Source organism: Triturus cristatus, chromosome 7, assembly GCF_964204655.1.
Source record: "Triturus cristatus chromosome 7, aTriCri1.1, whole genome shotgun sequence".
In the NCBI taxonomy this organism is placed as follows: domain Eukaryota; kingdom Metazoa; phylum Chordata; class Amphibia; order Caudata; family Salamandridae; genus Triturus; species Triturus cristatus.
Window position 1 is genome coordinate 43,414,996 of NC_140590.1, and position 19,538 is coordinate 43,434,533.

At 51.9% G+C, this 19,538-nt stretch overlaps 1 protein-coding gene across 1 annotated transcript in view; it reads right to left on the reverse strand.

Annotated features, from left to right (window-relative positions):
• The window catches only part of CIC (capicua transcriptional repressor), a 786,494-nt gene that overhangs the window by 329,693 nt on the left and 437,263 nt on the right, over nt 1–19,538 (reverse strand). Inside the window, exon 9 of the mRNA XM_085615585.1 lies at nt 14,654–14,873. Coding sequence (XP_085471711.1) covers nt 14,654–14,873 — 220 coding nt within the window. The remainder of the gene's footprint in view (nt 1–14,653; nt 14,874–19,538) is intronic.

Consider the following 19,538-nt stretch of genomic DNA (forward strand, 5'->3'; position numbering starts at 1 on the left):
CTTGAAAGCGTGAGATTTTTTAGTCCCGGAAGGAGTGTGCGGAACCGGTTGTTTTTTCGGTTCCGAGGGTTTTTTCGGCTCTGAAGGTTGCGCATCCGTACTCTTTGGAAGCGGCTTTTGACTCAGTTCCGATGACTTTTTCGGAATTGAGGGGTCGGTACCAGTAGGTTTTGGTGCAGAGTGTACTGATGTGGAACCAGTGGTAGACACGGAAGAGGAGGACGGTTTCTTTTTGGGTGCCGGGGTTTGGGTTTCGGCACCGAAGGCAGGCTGACTCGATCCCGAGTGGCCTGAAGGCTTATTTGTCAACTTCTTTGCCGGGCCCGAAGGCAGGGCGTGAGAAGTATTGTCCCGGTGTGCACCTAGGCCCGAAGAACAAGTTACTTACCTTCGGTAACGATGTATCTGTAAGAAACATTAGTTAGTTAGATTCCTCACCTTAGAATATCCCCAGGCGTCAGACTGGATCCGGAAGATTTTTCGTCAGCAATACCCCTTGCGCATCGCTAGGCGTCGTCTGCGGCTCCGCGTCCGTCGTCGTGCGCCGGAATGACGTCGGAGTACTTAGACGCCGCCCTCGCGCGCTGACGGCAGTTCTTGTACATAGCTTTCCGCGCCAGGAACGCAGAGCCATGCAAAGACCGACACTGGTGCCAAAAAGAAAATCTAGGGGCCTGTAAAGGATAACCTTAACCCTAGATGTCAGTTCGCAGAACGGGGAGGATGGGTGGGTCGGTGAGGAATCTTGTTCATCTGAAAGAAACACGTTAGTTAGATTCCTCACCTTAGAATAGATACCCAAGCAATACAATCCCCGGTGGTGGGTCTGCGAACCAAGATCACACCAGAAAGTCCTGGAGGACAGAACGGCCAAAGAAGCCATCCCTCCGGACTTGGCTGTCAAGGCAATAATGCCTGGCAAACGTGTGTAGCGAAGCCCACGTTGCCGCCTGACAGATGTCCTGCAAAGGGACACCCCGTCCCAAAGCAGTAGTAGCCGCTGTGGCCCGAGTAGAATGGGCGCGCAGCCCAACAGGAGGGTCCTTTTTTGCCAAGGAATAACACATTTTGATGCACAAAACGACCCTCCGAGAGATGGTCCGTTTGTGCACAGCTTTCCCCTTCTTAGCACCCACGTATCCAACGAAAAGTTGGTCGTCCACCCGGAACTGCTTTTTGCGGTCCAGATAAAAGGAGAGCGCACGTTTTGGGTCCAGACGGTGGAGCCTCTCTTCCTCTTTGGAAGGATGCGGAGGCGGAAAGAAGGTGGGCAAGGTGACAGACTGCCCAAGATGAAAGGGGGTCACCACTTTCGGAAGAAAGGAGGGACGAGGCCGAAGGACAACCTTGTCCGGATGAACAGAGAGAAAAGGAGGCTTTGAAGATAAAGCCTGGAGCTCACTCACCCGTCTAGCCGAGGTGATGGCTACCAGGAAAAAGCAGTCTTAAGCGTCAGCAGACGAAGAGGACAATTATGAAGAGGCTCAAAAGGAGCGCACATTAGAAATGTGAGAACAAGATTCAAGTCCCACTGAGGCATTACAAAAGGGACAGGAGGGAACGTGTGAGTAATGCCTTTTAGAAAGCGTGTAACGACAGGGGACTTGAAAAGAGAAGGCTGATCAGGAAGCCGCAAGAAGGCAGAGATGGCAGCAAGATAACCTTTCAAGGTGCCCAGGTCAGAGCCCTGCCGGGCCAAAGAAAGAAGAAAGAGGAGAACCTCAGAAAGAGGGGTGGAAAGGGGATCCACAGCCTTTGCTGTGCACCATGCCACAAATTTGTTCCACCGGCAGGCGTATACCGTCTTTGTGGAGGGACGCCTGGCTGCCAGAATGATATCACAGACTTCAGGAGGTAAGTCAAATGGCATCAACTGCCGCCGCTCAATCTCCACGCATGGAGGTGGAGGCTGGACAGGTTCGGGTGGAGGACCGTCCCCTGCTGCTGCGACAGAAGATCCTCCCGAAGGGGCAGACGTATCGGAGGATCGGTCAACATACTGAGTAGCTCAGGATACCAGTACCTTCGTGCCCAATCCGGAGCCACCAAGGTGACTTGGGCCCGGTCGTGCCTGATCTTCTTCAGCACTCTGGGCAGAAGTGGTATAGGCGGAAAGGCGTACAACAGACCGCAACTCCACTCGTGACGAAAAGCATCGCCGAGCGAGTGCCGCCTTGGAAATTCCAACGCGCAGAACTGCTGACATTGCGCGTTCTCTTCGGTGGCGAATAGATGTAACCAAGGCTCTCCCCACTGCTGAAAGAGACCTTGCGCCACTTCGGAGTTCAGACGCCATTCGTGATCCATCATGCACCGGCGGCTGAGTTCGTCTGCTCTGGCGTTCAGAGAGCCCGCCAGATGTTGAACCACTAGGGTGACGCCCTGGTGTTCCAGCCATGTCCAGAGGCGCAGAGCCTCCTGACAAAGGGTCCACGACCCCACCCCGCCTTGTTTGTTGCAATACCACATGGCGGTGGTGTTGTCCGTGAACACCTGCACGACACTTCCCCTGACAGAGGGAAGGAAGGCTTTCAGTGCAAGTCGGATCGCTCTCAACTCCAACAGGTTGATGTGGAGACGAGACTCCGCCGGAGACCAGAGGCCTCTGATCTCCGCCTCTCCCATATGGCCACCCCATCCCAGGAGGGACGCATCCGTCACTACGACATGCTCCGGTTGGGGAAGGGAAAGGCTCTTGCCCTTGACTTAATCGCGGTCCGTGAGCCACCACTGCAACTGCTGTGCAGTGCCCTCCGAGATCAAGACATGGTCGGACAGGTTGCCGTGATGCTGGGCCCACTGAAACTTCAGGTCCCATTGCAGAGCCCGCATGCGCCGCCTGGCGTGATGCACTAGTAGGATGCAGGAGGCCATCAGCCCCAGAAGCCGCAACACTAGCCTGACCGAAACCCAGGATAGAGGCCGAAAGATGGGAATCAGGGCCTGAATATCCCGGACCCGCTGTTCCGGCGGATAGACCCGGAACTGCGCCGAATCGAGAACCGCTCCGATGAAGAGGAGCTTCTGAGAGGGACTCAAGTGTGACTTCGGCACGTTGATGGAAAATCCCAGCAAATGCAGGAGATCCGCCGTAGTCTGGAGGTGGGAGACGACTGTCTGGGGCGAGCCCGCCTTCAACAACCAGTCGTCGAGATAGGGGAAGACTGGAACCCCTGATCTGCGCAGATGAGCTGCGACCACCGCCATCACTTTCGTGAACACCCGAGGGGCACTGGTGAGGCCGAAGGGGAGCACGGTAAACTGAAAGTGCTCTTGGCCCACCGTGAACCGCAGGTAACGCCGGTGGGCCGGCAGGACGGGGATGTGGAAGTATGCGTCCTGCAAGTCCAACGCTACCATCCAGTCTCCAGGGTCTAGGGCAGCTAGAACCTGAGCCAAAGTTAACATCTTGAACCTTTCCTTCCGGAGGAAGGCATTGACGTTCCGGAGGTCCAAGATAGGGCGTAGGCCTCCTTTGCCCTTCTTGGGAACCAGAAAGTAGTGGGAATAACAACCACGACCTACTTCTGGGCTCGGAACGCGCTCGACGGCCCCCTTGGCCAAGAGGGCCGAAACTTCCTCGTGGAGAAGATTCAAATGATCCCCCGAGATACGGTGGTGCTGCGGTAGCATGGCTGGAGGGGTCGTCTCGAAGGGGAGGGAGTAGCCCCTTCGGACGATTTGCAGCACCCACCTGTCCGATGTGATGGACCGCCAGTGGAGCAGGTGATGGCGAACTCTGCCGCCCACTGGCGTGGAATGGGCCTGAAAGCTCGGACTAGGAAGGCTTTGAGGCGGATGCTGCCGGGGTGGAGGTGGGCTGACCGCGTCGTCCTCCAGAACCGCCTCGGCGGAAACCATGTCCGCGACCGCGCGCAGGTTGGTTCTGCGGCTGGTGGCTAGGCGCACGTGAGGAGGCACCCCTTCCTTGGCCACGAATGGGGCGAAAGGCGGAAGTTTGCGACCGCGGGGCCGAGAGGCCCAAGGACTTGGCCGTAGCCCGGGAGTCCTTAAAGCGATTCAGCGCACTGTCCGCTTTCTCACCGAAAAGGCGAGTGCCATCAAAGGGCATGTCCATGAGGGTGCTCTGGACATCGCCCGAAAAGGACGTGGACCGCAGCCAGGCGTGACGTCTAAGCGCCACTGAGGTAGAAATCGCCCTACCCAGCGAGTCCGTAGTGTCAAGCCCACATCGGATAGCATGTCGTGCTGCATCCCTCCCATCGGCCAGAGCCTGGGTAAGTCGTGTCTGGACCTCCTCCGGACACAGGGGCAGCACGTCCTCCACCGTATCCCACAGAGAGTGGGAATAACGGTCCAAGAGGCAGGCGGTGTTCAAAGACCGCAGACCCAAGCTAAGGGAGGAGAACAGCTTCTTGCCGAACTGTTCCAGCCTCTTGGAATCCCGGTCCGGCGGAGCGGTCGGGAAGGAGGATTGGGAGGTAGAGGCCTGGATAACCAGGCTCTCGGGGGTAGGGTGTTGGGACAGGAAACTGGGGTCGCCCGGAGCAGAGCGGTGGCGCCTGGCGACGTTCCTATCCACAGGAGGAACTGTGGAGGGCTTGGACCAGGTGCCCTGCAGAACGTCAGTGAGGGCCTCATTGAATGGCAGCAGAGGCTCAGTGGAGCTTGCTGCAGACTGAAGCACCTCAGTGAGGACGTTAGTCCTCACAGCCACGGCAGGTAGCTCGAGCCCAAGCGCTGCGGCCGCCTTGCGCAGCACCACAGAGAAAGCAGCACCCTCCTCCGAAGCCACAGTCGGAGGAGAGATGAATCCAGTGTCCGGAGAGGTATCCAGACCACTGGCCTCCCCCAGTTCATCTGCCCAGTCCTGTGACAGTTGAGCCTGAGCGGCCATAGGATCCTCGGATCCCTCCCAGTTGTCCCCATCATCCGATTCCTGGTATGCAGGAGGAAGGATCGGAGCCGGGCGATAGACAAAACGTGTCTCCAGCGGCGCCGAACGCGGCGTCCATCGACGCCGTATCGGCGCCGGGCCCGGACTGGGGCTGGGGCTGAACCGGGGCTCGACGTCGAGCGGAGTCGGCTTCGGAGGTGGTACCGGTGTCGATGCCGGCGGAGGAGGCGTGACGAGGTCGACCGGCGTCGGCGGGGACTCGGGAACGGGTCCCTCGGGCGCTTGCGGCATCGAGGCCAGAGCCGTCAACGGCGCCGAGGCCGGAGCCGCCGGCAGGCAAGGTTGCCCAGTCGGGTCCGCGGGGCCCGAAGGCGCGCCAGCGGGCGTCGACGGCGGAGCCAGGCTCCTCATGGCCGAGAGGAAGGCACTGACTTCCGCCGGAGCCGCGGGGTGGAACCACCCTGACCCTCGGCCGAGTCGCGCGACCGGCGAGGGGAGTCTGAAGAGCGGTGTCGCCTCTTGGACTTCTTGGAGTGCTTCGACTTACCCGAAGACTTGGATCCCGACGACCGATGATGATGTCGGCTGCGGCTCCGCGACCGATCCTTGGACCTCCTCCTGGACCGGGATCGAGAGGGGCGCGGAGCCGAGTGGCGAATCTCGAGAAGCTTACGGGACCGCTCCCGTCTAGCCTTCGAGGTCAGGGCCTTGCAGTCCGAACACGACTCTGCGTCGTGGTCGAGGCCCAAGCAGTAAAGGCACCGGCGGTGATGGTCCGTAACCGACATCAAGCGGCTACAGTCAGCACAGGCTTTAAAACCAGGCATCCTACCGGCACCGGAGTCGAGACAAGATCAAAAAGGATCGAAAAAGTTAGTCAAAAAATGACTAAAGGGGTAGCTCTCCCGGATCTGCGCTTACTGGCGCGGAAAAAAGAAGAACTGACGTCAGCGCGCGAGGGCGGCATCTAAGTACTCCGACGACGTCATTCCGGCGCACGACGCCGACGACGGACGCGGAGCCGCAGACGACGCCTAGCGACGCGCAAGGGATATTGCTGACGAAAAATCTTCCGGATCCAGTCTGACGCCTGGGAATATTCTAAGGTGAGGAATCTAACCAACGTGTTTCTTTCAGATGCTGAAGGTGTTACCAAAGCCTTTTTTGGTGGTGGTGGGAGGGGGTCGGGATCGACGTCACTACTTAAGACCCGCTGCCCAGGAGTGATGTCTTCGACGTCGCTGACGAGGCCTTCTTCGACCCGCTCCTGCTCTGGTACATTGATGCCCTCCTGGAAGATGTCGTCGGGAATGGATGTCGATGTGCGAGCCATTCTTCTTCGAGCTTGACGATCCTGAATGGTTTTCTTCGGAGCGGAAAGAGACACAAGCTGGACAGTCTCTGGCCTCGTGCTCCAGTGAAAGGCAGAGGTTACACACCTCATGAAGATCTGTGTGTGGAAACTTCGATCCACATTGAGGACACTTCTTAAAAGGAGTCCTTTCCATGAGCCAGATCTAAAGGCCTAGGTAGGCCCGAAGGCCTTTGTCGACGACCGGAATTGAGGACTTCTAACTGGAAGAGATGCACAACGACTAGGGATCGCAATCGAAACAATACCGGAGGAAGAGTGAAGGATTGCGCGTCGTAGGTTGCATCGGTAACGGCACCGAACTGGAGCGCGATAAACACATCCGAGCCCGATGGCAGAAAAAACACAATCTGACGATGGAGCTGATGCCCATGTGCACTATGATCCAAAGGAGGAGTCACCTACCTCGTGACTTCCAAAGACATTTCCAATACAAAAACAAGTGCAAACGCCCGGGCCTAACACCAGATGGCGATCTATGCACAGTGTGCGATCTGCAGCTCATATGCCTCGAACACAGTGGTATCAGTTTTGAGTTAAGTATTTAGTAGTGGGAGTTGAGGTTCTGCGGGTAGACTCAGGGGTCCCCCAGGGTCAAAGATGCACTCTAGTTACACCCTCAGCGGCACTAGGGTGGCCGGGTGCAGAATTCGGAGGCCCAATGTTATCCTATGGGGGATAAGGGGCCTCCGGTTGGTGGCTGCTTATGAACAGGCCACAAAGTTGTGGGAGCAAAGCTCCTGGACGTAGGCTCAGGGCAAATGGGGGTTCAGGTTAGCACCAAAGGTACACCCTCAGAGGCACTAGTGAGGCCGAGTGCAGGGTGCTGTTTTGTCGCCGGGTTCCCCGTTACTTTTAATAGGGATTCTCCGGTTTGCAAACACACTGCAGGCTCGGGGACGAAGGTCTTCTGGGAGCGACCACCACTTGGAGAGGTAAGTTGGGATGCTGGGGGTTGGCTAGAAACTGTCGGTTGGGCCTCCCGTCGGGGGCAGGGGTGTCTTTTGGGGTCGGATCTTCTCATCAGCTCCTGGTCGCAGTTGGGGAGACCTTCCGGATTGAGGCTGCAGGCATCGGCTGGAGGCAGGTTAGGGATCACTGGATCTCAGGTCTGTATCGCCAGGGATACCACCTCGTGGTGTTGGGCCACTCGAACTCAAGCGGTGGGTGACGGATGCAGACTTGTGGATTTTGCAAGAGCTGGAGCCTGTGGGTGAACAAATCCGCTGTTCACAGGAGACAACTTTTTTTTCCTTGGAAAGCAGGGCAGGTCCTCAGGGTTCTTGAGGATGCTGGCTGCAGGACACACCAGAGTTTCGGCTTCTGCAGGTTCTAGGTGGGAACAGGCCGGTAGGGCTGGGGCCTAGTTGGTGGGCGTCCTCCTCTTCTTAGCTTAGGCATGGCTTTTCGGTCCTTCTTTTCTTCTTGGTCTTGCTTGTCTGAGAAGGCAAGGTTCAGGGGTTCCCCTCAATACTAGATTGAAGGGCGTTACAGGTAAGTAACGGGGGTTGGCAGAGGTGGGCACACTTCCCTTCCTCACTCGGTTTTCCCGCCCACTTTCGGGGTCAGAACTGGTGGGGGCCAGTTGCTGGAAGCCGCAAAAGGCCTGGGGAAGCTCACAAAGATGGCAAGCCTTTGAAGCTTCCCCTACGTGGACCCTGCCCATCCAGGGGAAGGAGGCTTGGCACCTCATCCCAGGATGTGCATTGTTTCAGGCCTCAGAGAGCAGCAGGCTTTCGACCCAGGGGTCCAGAAACATGTCTGGTGGTGGCAGCTGGGGAGCAGCCTCTCAGCTTGGGCACTAGTGTTAGGTCATTTTTCAGGGAGCATCTCTAAGATACCCTCTATGTGCATTTTTCATTAAATGCCACACTGGCATCAGTGTGGGTTTAATGTGCTGAGACGTTTGATACCAAACTTCTCAGTTTTCAGTGTAGCCATTGTGGTGCTGTGGAGTTCGTAATGACAAACTCCAAGCACCATATACTCCTAATGGTATTACTGAACTTACAATGTCTAAGAATTGGCTTAGACACTGTAGGGGTACAGGGCTCATGCACCTGTACCCTCACCACTGGCATAGGACACCCAGCTAGAGGGGTGACTGATCTATTCCAGGGCAGTGGGTTGTAGGCATGGCACACAGGGATCTGTGCCATGTCGACTCTTCACTTTGTTCTGCACCAAAACATGCAGCCTGCAAAGGCAGTATGTGAGTGTGAAGGCACATGGCCTCTAAGGGTGGCCCAATAAGTGCTGAAGCCCTTAGAGGCCTTCCCTTGTCACCTGTGGTACCATTTACTAGGGGCTGACCTGTGGCCAAAGAGTGCCAATTGGGTTTTGTTATTAATGCAGTTTAGGGAAAGAACATAGGCTCTAGGTGTAAGAAAGTGGGTTTCTGTTGCAGTAACCCCCCCTTTTTTTGCCTAATAGCTGATGCACTTTTCCTTGTTGTGCCCTGGGCTCCTGCCAATCAGGTGCTCAGGGCCTGTGTTCCTTCGCCAAAAAAACTGCCTAACAGCCAAAACCCAAATTGGCAAACCCTGGCCACATGTCAGCCCCTGGTAAATGGTACCCTAGGTACCCAGGGCCTTGTGACCAGGGAAGGCCTCTAAGAGCTGCAGCACTCATTGTGCCACCCTGAGAGGCCCTGTACCCTAACACACACACACTGCTCTTGCAGGCTGAGTGTCTGGATACAAGACAAAACAGAGTCGACATGGCACACATCCCTGTGTGCCATGCCCACAACCTACACTGCCCTGGCATACATCAGCCACCCCTCTAGCTGGGTGCCCTATGCCAGTGGTGTGGGCACAGAGGCAGGAGCCCTGTACCCCTACAGCACCCAGGTCGATTCCTGGGTCCTGTAAGTGCAGTGCTGCCAGCTAAGAGTATATGGTGCTGGGAGCTTGTCAAACACGAACTCCACAGCACCATAATGGCAGCACTGAAGACTGAGAAGTTTGGTATCAAACTGTTCAGCTCATTAAATCCACACTGATGCCAGTGTGTGATTTAATGTACCAAGCACCACAGAGGGCATCTTAGAGAGGCCCCCTGAAACCTAAACCTACAATCCACGTCTGCTCTGAGGTTGCCTAGGCTGCCACACAGCAGACATGTTGCTGGACCCCTGGGTAGGAGAGCCCCTGCTCTCCTGGGTCTGCAACAATGCACATCCTGGGCGAGGTGCTAAATCTCCTCCCCCAGGATGGGCAGGGGGAAGCTTCAAAGGCATGCCGCCTCTGTGAGCTTCCCCAGGCTACTGCAACCCCCCACTCTGGCTTGGTCGGAAACCCCAAATAAGGACAGGGGATGTGCCAGCCTGCCAACCCCACCCCTCAGGTGGAGGAGGCGAGGTGAAGCACATCTCCGGGCTCTCGCCATCTTGAAGATGGGAAGCCCTGCCCAATCAGGACTAGGCTCCTGCTCCCCTCCCACACGAGAGAGGCAGGATAGGGGGTGTACCCACCCCAGGACAGGAAACCATTGGCCCCTGCCCTTCACCTACCTGTAACGCCCCTAAATCTAGTATTTAGAGGCACCCTGAACCTTCCTTCCCCAGATTCCAGATTCAAAACTACAAAGAAGAGCAAGAAGAAAGAAGACCTGCCCTGCAGCTGCTAAAAAGAGGAAGACACCAACTGCCTTGGCCCCAGCCCTACCGGCCTGTCGACCCTCGAACCTGCTCCTGCTCCAACCCGGCATCTCTTGTGGCCAGCAACCTCACAAACCCAGGAGGACCTGGCTACCTTTTGGCTCTAAGCTCCTGGGACTCCCATGAGTAGAGGCTCTACTCAAAACCTACCTCTAATCCCTGGCAGCAGCCCGGAACCGCGAACCCAGCACACTCTGCACCAGCCAAGCCTGGCCAGTGCCGGAGTGGACAAAGACCACGAGGACGACCCCACGGCGACTGTGACCCCGAGTCCGGCACCCGAGGACCTCCCTCGACACTCCTGAAGGAGCCTGCAGCCTCAGAACAATGTGCCCCCCCAACCGCGATCAACAGAGGGTAAGGTTTCCCGACACCAAAAGGCACCACTGCACGCGGCGCCCCACGGCCCCCTGTGCCCAATCCCGGGGTACCTACCTATCCTCCAACTACCCAACTTACCTCTCGAAGTGGTGGTGGCACCTGAAGAATCCTCGTCCCAGAGCTTGCAGTCTTTTCCCAAACCGGAGATTTCCCATTGAAATCAATTGAGCGTTCGAAAGCTCAAAAGCACCCTGCACCCAGCCGCCCGATTGGCCCTGGCAGTGAAACCTCTACACCTACCTACTTCCCCACTTGCCCTGAGTAAGTGACCAGGAGCCCAGCTCCCACAGCCGCGTGGCTTGCCAGTCAGTAGCCACCAACCAAGGCCCCCCTATCCCTCATAGGATAACATTGGGCCTAACTCACTCTGCACCCGGCCGCCCTAGAGTCGCTGACGGTGAACCAACTGTACCTACCTGACCCTGGGGGACCCCTGAGTCTATGCCCAGAACCTCAACTCTGCCAGTCGAGTACTTACCTTTAAACCGATAACTCTATTTTCTTCATAGGGTAACATTGACTGGCTTTTTCCTGAAATTTCTTCTAAGTGTGGACTTTTCAAATCTTAAAATATTCACCAAAAATCAGCCGAGTAACGAAAACGAAATTACTCACCTGCTCTTAGGTGAGCTCCCAGTGCTGGATCTTGGTGCCCAGCACTATCTCTGAAAAATACTTACAACTGTACTTACCAGTAACCCAATTTTCTCCCATAGGAAATCATTGACTGTTTTTCTGTGAAATTTCTTCTAAGTGTCAATTTCTGCAATCTTTAAATATTCTTTAAAAATCGTATAATATCTGAAAACGTAATTACTTACCCGTTTTGGATAAGGGTCCCAGTACTGAGGCTAGGCACCCAGTACTGGATTACAAAAGTAACGAGAACATACTATACCTGTAACTTGCATTTTCTGTAATAGGGAATCATTGACTGTTTTCTATGAAATATTTTCTAAGTGTCAACTTTTAAAATAGATATATATTGTTTAAAAATCATCACAGTAATTAAGTCGACTTTCATCACTTGATTCTAAGTACTGACCCAGGACTGAATCTAGAATCCAGTCCTGGAATTCCAAAAGTAATCCTAAAAGTAATCTGTGGCAAATAACATGAACCTTTCATTGAACTCAATGCATTATTGTGTTTAAAATAGTGTTGCCTATTGCAACCACTTGTAACTGTTTACAAAAGTCAATTGCATACTGCAAAAGTATTTATATAAAGCATCTCATTCTGAGAAAGTATATTTTAATTCCAATTGTTGGTTCTAAAATAAAAAAAGCATATATTTTTTATATATAAACCATTGGCCTAGAGTTCAGTTATTGAGTGTGTGAGACCATTTGCTGACTGAGTGTGTAAAACAAGTGCTTTACTCTGTCCTCTGATACTGCCTTACTGCTCGACCAAGCTACCACTTTAGAGAGTAAGGTTATATCTAACTTTAGCCTCTGTCAAACCCTTGGGGACTGTTGACTCTGTACACCCTGTACCTATTAAGGAACATATACAGAGCCACTTTCTCACACTAGGTACCTGTTTGGCAGGAACACAGGACACAATCAGTCAAAGTACAACAGCTGTTTTGCAGAAAATGGGGGCAACCATGCAGAAAGAGGGCACTTTCTTACACCACACCAGGGTCAGTAGGTTTTAAGGGGGCACCTCAGCGGTTCCCTCTGAGTACATGGTTAAATAAATCTCACACGGTCATCAGTGGGGAGTTATTACAAGGAGTTGTTTGGTACCAAACACTCCTTGTTTCAGTGAAGCCATCATGATGCTGGGGAACTCGAATTGTGAGGTTTCCAGCCCCTGTACTCCTCAAGACTTCCCTGGCACTGTAGGGGCATATCTACTTATGCAGATATGCCATCTGTGATATAATGCACTTTGCCTTAGGACTATAAGGCTTCCAAGAGGGGTGACCTACCTATAGCTTCAGGCAGTGCTGGCTGTCATGGCACCCAAGTTGGGTGCCAAGTCGAGTTTGTCGTTTTTCACCTCACAGGGGCATGCAAGCTGCAAGGGTAGTGACATGCTCCTAGTAAAATGATCCCTGGGGATCCTCCTCAGCTTCTTCCAGACCCTAGGTACCCGGAGTACCACTTACTAGGGTCTTACAGGAGGCAGAAGTACCAATTGTGAATATGTTTTTAGGGAGAGAACAATGGTACTGGGAACCTGGACAGCAGGGACCCAGTACACTACAGTCAAAGTTGCATCAAAAGCCAGGCACAAAGTGGTGGTGGTGGGAGGAGAAGGGGGGAGGAGAAGGGGGGTTACTGTAATAGAACCCCATTTTCTCACAACTAGGGACTTGCAGGGTGCCTGAAGGGCCAATTGTGGAACAGTTTTAGGGAGAAACACTGGCACAGGAGACATGGTCGGCAGGGACCTTGTGAACTACAATCAAAACAACATCAATTTCCAGGCAAAAAGAGGGGTGCTAGGTAATTAGGATTAGAGAGTGGACCTGAGGCTTGGTTTGATTGTTGGAGCACCTTGTAATGTATCTTAGCAGATGGTTCAGATGGAGAGATCGTAGTGCCTTATCCAAGTGTCTTGTTCATATGCCATTTTTCCACACACTGTAGGGGTGCTTTGAATGTATTCATCCATGGAGGAGGGATATCCCTGGGTTTCGATTTTTGAAGCTGCAAAATTAGCCTTTCCACGCAGTTATAAAGAGTTTTAGCAAAACATTTTATGCAGATTTTGAAAACCCTGGGCGGGTTTCCCAAAAGCCTACAAGACGCTTCTTCTGGAGATGCCTCCATAGTTTCTAGGTGAAAACCACAGAGTAGCACAAGGTTTAAAAAACCAAGAAACTTAGGAAGATCCCAGACCCACCAACTACATACCAGAATAAGGCACAGCATGTGACTCTATAATAGCTTGACACTGCAAAATTGAAACCATACAGAAATTCTACTTCCAGTTCGATTGTCTTCTCTCATGCTGGTGGGCATGCTCCCTCGATGTACAAACAAGGAGCACATAATAGATGGTGGACCTAATACGTATACCTCTCTGGTAGACATAGGGTGATATTGGAGTCAGACAGAGGCTCTGTAACACGCAAACGTTTGTACGGTTATCCAATCATGCTTGAGCATCCTTTCACTGTTGCTGGCTTTGAGCTCAGAGTCGCAGGTCAGACCAGCATGGACTGGTCAATGTGTGTGGTGAATTCATTGCAGGATGGAGGCCTGCATCTGCTCTTCTTGCTAAGGGAGATGGGTGGAACACCTGTTAATAGTGAAGGGGCGAGTTTCATTGTAGCAAAGTAGAAACCTACACTGCGCAAAGGGAATGGGCTGAACCTCCCACTCCTAATCTGGTACACAGGTTTCAAGAAGAAGCCAGTGAGAAGGTTTTGCCAGGAAGGTCCCTACTCCACTCTAGTAGTCAATGCATGAGTGAGGTACAGCTAAGAGGGTGGGGGTAATGAAGGGTACAAAGCACACTCTTGGTCAGTTTTAACATTCAACAATAGTTCTGTGTCAAAGATAACTCAAAGATTGTGGAATTCATCTTAAGGCAAAATATCACCCAGAGTGATGCAACCACAGTGGAGATGCACACAGCAGAAGAAATCATATGCTGGTCTTCAGTTTAATGTCAAGACCCTTCAGGGTTCAGATGCGGATCTGGTTATTACCACCATGGTAGTTGACTTTGTTGTCAAGAAAAGACTGAGAATTATCTTTTATATAGAAGATATGAGAAGCAGCTCCGGTGTTAACCATTAGGGAAAAACTGGCACATATGGGCTGGGGTATACAGAGACAACCTGACATACAACTTCCTCAGAAAGACCAGCTGAGTTTTGTGAATGCTATCTTACAGGAAACAAAGTTTGCATCTAACTGAAGAAGTTTCTGATGCAACAATCTAGGAGATATTTACAAGTTAATGTTGGATGTCTCCATCAGGAGAGACTAGGCCCTACATGTGTATCCATGTGACATCTCAGCACATTTTGGGAAATGCAATACAATGGGAAGTCTTTCTACGTCCTTCCTTACATTACATAGATGCCTGTCAGATATTTCAGCTTCTTCCCTACAGGAGATGGAGCCTTATGAGGGACTCTAAGTGACTTCTGTCCTGCTCTTCAGTATAAACAGAGTTGCACATGAACGTTCACCAGGTACCCCTAACATCAAGCCCATTGAAACTGGTTGTACATGCAATGTCGGTCTCCTCTGTTCCTGGAGATTTGGGTCTCCAGCCACTACCCTGGAGAGATGGGTCTGTAAATGTGAGTATGTACAACATGTTTGGCCCTCCCATCTGCAAAGGAAAACAAGATTTTCTATACAGTTTGAAATGATATTGGAACTTGCCAATAAGTCCCTCATACACATACCGATTACATCGTCGTCACCCTCCTCCTCACAGATCACCATGCGCTCTTCATCGCTGGTCATGTCCTCACTGGCACTGCGTGCTGGACGGTAGGAGCATGCTGGATGAAGTGATTGCCTTATGGCTCCGCCATCACCTGAGATAGGAGTGGCAAAGGGTGACGAACTCTGGCTTCCATAGTGAGGTTTCTGGCTGCTAAAAGGAGACTGGCTGGAGCACATCTAGAAGAGGGAGAAGAGAAAGCTGCTACTGTGATATTGGCAAAAGGGTTAGAGCACATGGAGAAGGGAGAGGAAAGAGCTGCTACAGTGCTTCAAGGAACAGTTTATTGTCTCCTGTTCTCTCGTAGGGGATTTTCCATTATAGTCATAAGAACTGACGGGCCCACCCACATGTGGGGACCCCCGAGCACTTCCTCAATATATATCTTATTAAGTGTAGACTTTCACCTTTCTTTGGGGAGGCCTACAAAGACACTTACGAAAGAGACGGGATATGCAACCTATAAACAGACTACAATGGCCCAATTCATCATCATGAAGTCAAAAAAGGGCTAGAAAATATTTGTGTATAATTTCACGATATTTAAGCAAACGGAATAAATCTCCCTCACAAACCCTTTTTTTATGATTGAGATGGAGCAGGACAGTGTAGCTTCATTGGCTGCCATTACTCAGAGACCACCAGTATCCCATCATGCTCAGCAGGTGGCAGTAGCGTCAGTTCTTTTTTAGGCGATGTATAATAATATTTAGATTCCCAGGTTACTTCTGTCCATTCCACCAGGGAGGAAGGAGGGTTGCTTATGACTATAGTTAGAAAATTCCCATATGAGAAAACAGGAGATATAGGTAAGAAACTTTTACGTTTCTTGTAGGGGATTTCCATTTATAGCCATAAGCACTGAACAGAGTAGCAGCCCCATCCCAACTAAGAGCGGTGGATGTAAGAAAGTGGCTCTGTATATACTGTTCCCTAATAGGTACAGGGTGCACAGAGTCCACAGTCCCCAGAGGTTTGGCAGAGGCTAAAGTTAGGTATGACCTTACTCTCCAAAGTGGTAGCTTGGTCGAGCAGTAAGGCAGTACCAGAGGACAGTGTAAAGCATTTGTTGTACACACTCAGTCAGCAAATGGTTTCACACACTCAATAACTGAACTCTAGGCCAATGGTTTATATATATAAAATATATGTCTGTTTTATTTTAGAACCAACAATAGGTATCAAAATATACTTCCTCAGAATGAGATGCTTTAGTTAAATACTTTCAATAGGCAATAGACTTTTGAATGCAATAACTACAGTTGTTGCAATAGGCAACACAATTCAAACAATTATAACATTGAGCTCAATAGGACTTTTTAAGTAAATGCAATTTCAGTGACTTTACGTATGATTTTCTTACTCGGGGTTGGATCCTGGATTCAACCCTGGTGCATTTCCTGTAAACAGTTGAAAGAAATCGTTTTTGTTACACAGGCGATTTTTAAGGAATATTTGTATGTTTCAAAAATTGACACTTAGAAGAATTTCTGGCAAAAACCAGGCAATGTTATCCTCTTGAGGAAAATCATGTTATAGGTAAGTACGGTTGTAATTACTTTCCAGGGTCAGTGCTGGGCACCAAGATCCAGCACTTGGATCTCTCCTGATAGCAGGTGAGTAATTTCATTTTCGTTGATCGGCTGATTTTCAGTGAATATTTCAAAGTTTCAAAACTCGATACAAGAATTCCCAAGTGAAACCAGTCAATGTTACCCTTTGGAAGAAAAGTGAGTTATCGGCTTTTGGCTAAGTACTCGACTGGCAGAGTTAAGGTTCTGGGCATAGACTCTGGGGTCTCCCAGGGTCAGGTAGGTACAGTTGTTACACCCTCAGAGGCACAGGGGCAGCCGGGTGCAGAGAGAGTTAGGCCCAATGTTAGCCTATGGCGGGCAGGGGGCGTTTGGTTGGTGGCTGCTAGCAGGCAGGCCACGCGGCTGTGGGAGCTGAGCTCCTGGTCACTTGCTCAGGGCACGTGGGGAAGAAAAATAGGACAGAGGTTGCACTACCAGGGGCACTCGGGCGGCTGGGTGCAGGGTGCTTTTGAGCCGTCGGGTGCTCAATGGATTTCAGTGGAGAAGCTCAGTGATGAACAAAGGCTGCAAGCTCGGGGTCGAAGATTCTTCAGGTGCGACCACCACTTCGAGAGGTAAGTTGGGAAGCTGTAGGATAGGTAGGCACCCAGGAGCTGGGCACGGGGGGCCGCAGGGTGCTGGGGTGTCTTTTCGCCTTGGGAAATCTTACCCTCAGCTTGTCGCAGTTGGAGGGGTCCCTGGTTCTGAGGCTGCAGAAGTCGTCAGGAGCGTCGAAGTGGGTCCTTGGGTGCTGGATTCGGGGTCAAAGTCGCCGGGGGGACGTCCTTGTGGTCTTTGTCCACTCCGCCACAGGGCAGGCTTGGCGGGTGCAGGAGTCGCAGTTCCTGGTTGGCACCAGGGGCTTGTTACTTGCTTTGAGCAGAACCACTGCTTGTGGGTGTCCCAGTCTTTTTAGAGTCACAAGGCAGTCAGGTCCTCTGGGGTTTTTGAGGTTGCTGACCAGTGGAGACGCCGGGGTTTAGCAGGAGCAGGTTCGAGGGTCGACCGGCCTGTAAGGCTGGGGCCAAATCAGTTGGTGTCTTCCTCTTGTTAGCATCTGCACGGCAGGTCTTCTTGTTCTTCTTTCTTGTTTCGGAATCTGGATATGAGGAAGGAAGGTTCAGGGTGCCCCTAAATACTACATATAGGGGCATTACAGGTAGGTAAAGGGCATGGACCAATGGGTCCCTGCCCTGGGGTGGGTACACCCCCTATCCTGCCACTCTCCTGGGGGAGGGGGGCAGTAGCCTAGTCCTGATTGGGTAGGGCTTCTCATCTTCAAGATGGCGAGAGCCTGGAGATGTGCTTCACCTCGCCTCCCCCACCTGAGGGGTGGGGTTGGCAGAGGCTGGCACACCCCCTTTCCTCCCTTGGGGTTTCCCGTCAGTCTTCCCGCCAGAGTGGGGGCCAGTTGCTGAGTACAGCAGGTGGCCGCCTGGAGAAGCTCACAAAGGCGGCATACCTTTGAAGCTTCCCCCTGTCCATCCTGGGGGAGGAGATTTAGCACTTCGCCCAGGATGTGCATTGTTGCAGGCCCAGGAGAGCGGATGGCTCTCTACCCAGGGGTCCAGCAACATGTCTGCTGTGTGGCAGCCTAGGCAGCCCCTCAGACAGGACGTATATTGTAGGTTAGGTTCAGGGGACAACTCTAAGTTGCCCTCTGTCGTGCATCTTACATTAAATCCCACTCTGGCATCAGTGTGGGTTTAATGTGCTGAGAAGTTTAATATCAAACTTCTCAGTCTTCAGTGCAGCCATCATGGTGCTGTGGAGTTCGTGATGACGAACTCTCAGCACCATATACTCTTAATGGCAGCACTGCAGGAATGGACCTGGGTACTGTAGGGGTACAGGGCTCATGCCCTTGTACCCACACCACTGGCATAGTGCACCAAGCTAGAGGGGTGACTAAGGTATGCCAGGGCAGTGTGTTTGTGGGCATGGCACACAGGGATGTGTGCCATGTTTACTCTCTGTTTTGCTCTGCACCAAGACACTCAGCCTGCAAAGGCAGTGTGTGTTTGTCAGGGTACAGGGCCTCTAAGGGTGGCACAATGAGTGCTGCAGCCCTTAGGGACTTTCTCTGTTCACAAGGCCCTGGGGTAACTAGGGTACCATTTACCGGGGGCTGACATGTGGCCAGAGACGCCAATTGGGTATAGGCTTCATGCAGTTTTTAGGGAAGGAACATAGGCCCTGGGTACCTGATTGGCAGGAGCTGAAGGCACACTTAGTCAAAGTACATCAGCAATTCAGCAAAATGTGGGGGCATACCATGCAAGAAAGATGGCACTTTCTCACAGTGGAGAAGACAGAAGATCAGCTAAGGTAGCCTCTAAGCAAATAGATTTCTGAGGGAAGCCTGTCCTACTTGAGCATCTGCTCTAGCAGCAGAGTCTAGGCAATAGTGCTTGGTGAATGTATAAACATGTGGCCGCTTTGCAAATATCCGGTATAGGGATATTCCTCAATAAAGCATCAGTAGCCGCTTTACCTCTAGTGGAGTGTGCTTTAGGTTTAGCGGATATTATCTTGAAAGCACAATAGGATACAGGAATCTTTCCATTGGGAAATGAGTTCTTTCAGCTAGAGTAGAGGGATTCTGAACGAACATTGGAAATGAGGTGGCCTGGTTGATGTGGAAATCTGAAATAACCCTTGGGAGGAATTTCAGGCGAATCCTAATGACCACTTTGTTAGAGTGGAAGACTGGGTATAGTTATTGAGAACATAGAGCTTGGATGTCCCTAACCCTGCGAGCTGATGTTATTGATACAAGGAAAGCTGTCTTCCAAGAAAGGTGTTGCAGTGTTGCTTTGTGAATAGGTTTAAAGGGATCCAGCATAAGACGTGAAAGCACTATGTTAAGTTCCCAGGTAGGTGAAGGACGCCAAATGGGAGGGAAAACCTCCTTCAACCCTTCTAAAAAATTATTTATCACAGGGATTTTGAAAAAAGAGGTTTGAGGAGGATGTTTTCTGTAAGAGCTGCCAAGTGAACCTTTATAGAAGAGTACTGCAACCCAGATTTAGCCAAGTGTAGTAGGTATGAAAGAATGACACCTTCTTGGCAAGTGGTAGGGTCCACGTTCTTGGATCTCCACCAAAAGCAATACCTCTAGGCAGTTTGGTGGCAGTTTCAAATGTGCGTAATGCACTAGCTCAGGAGCCATGCAGCCAAATTCAAGGAGGAAATATTGAGGTGAACCATCTGGCCTTCGAATTTTATTAGCAGGTCTGGTCTACATGTGTAAGAAGCTGGCTCTTTATA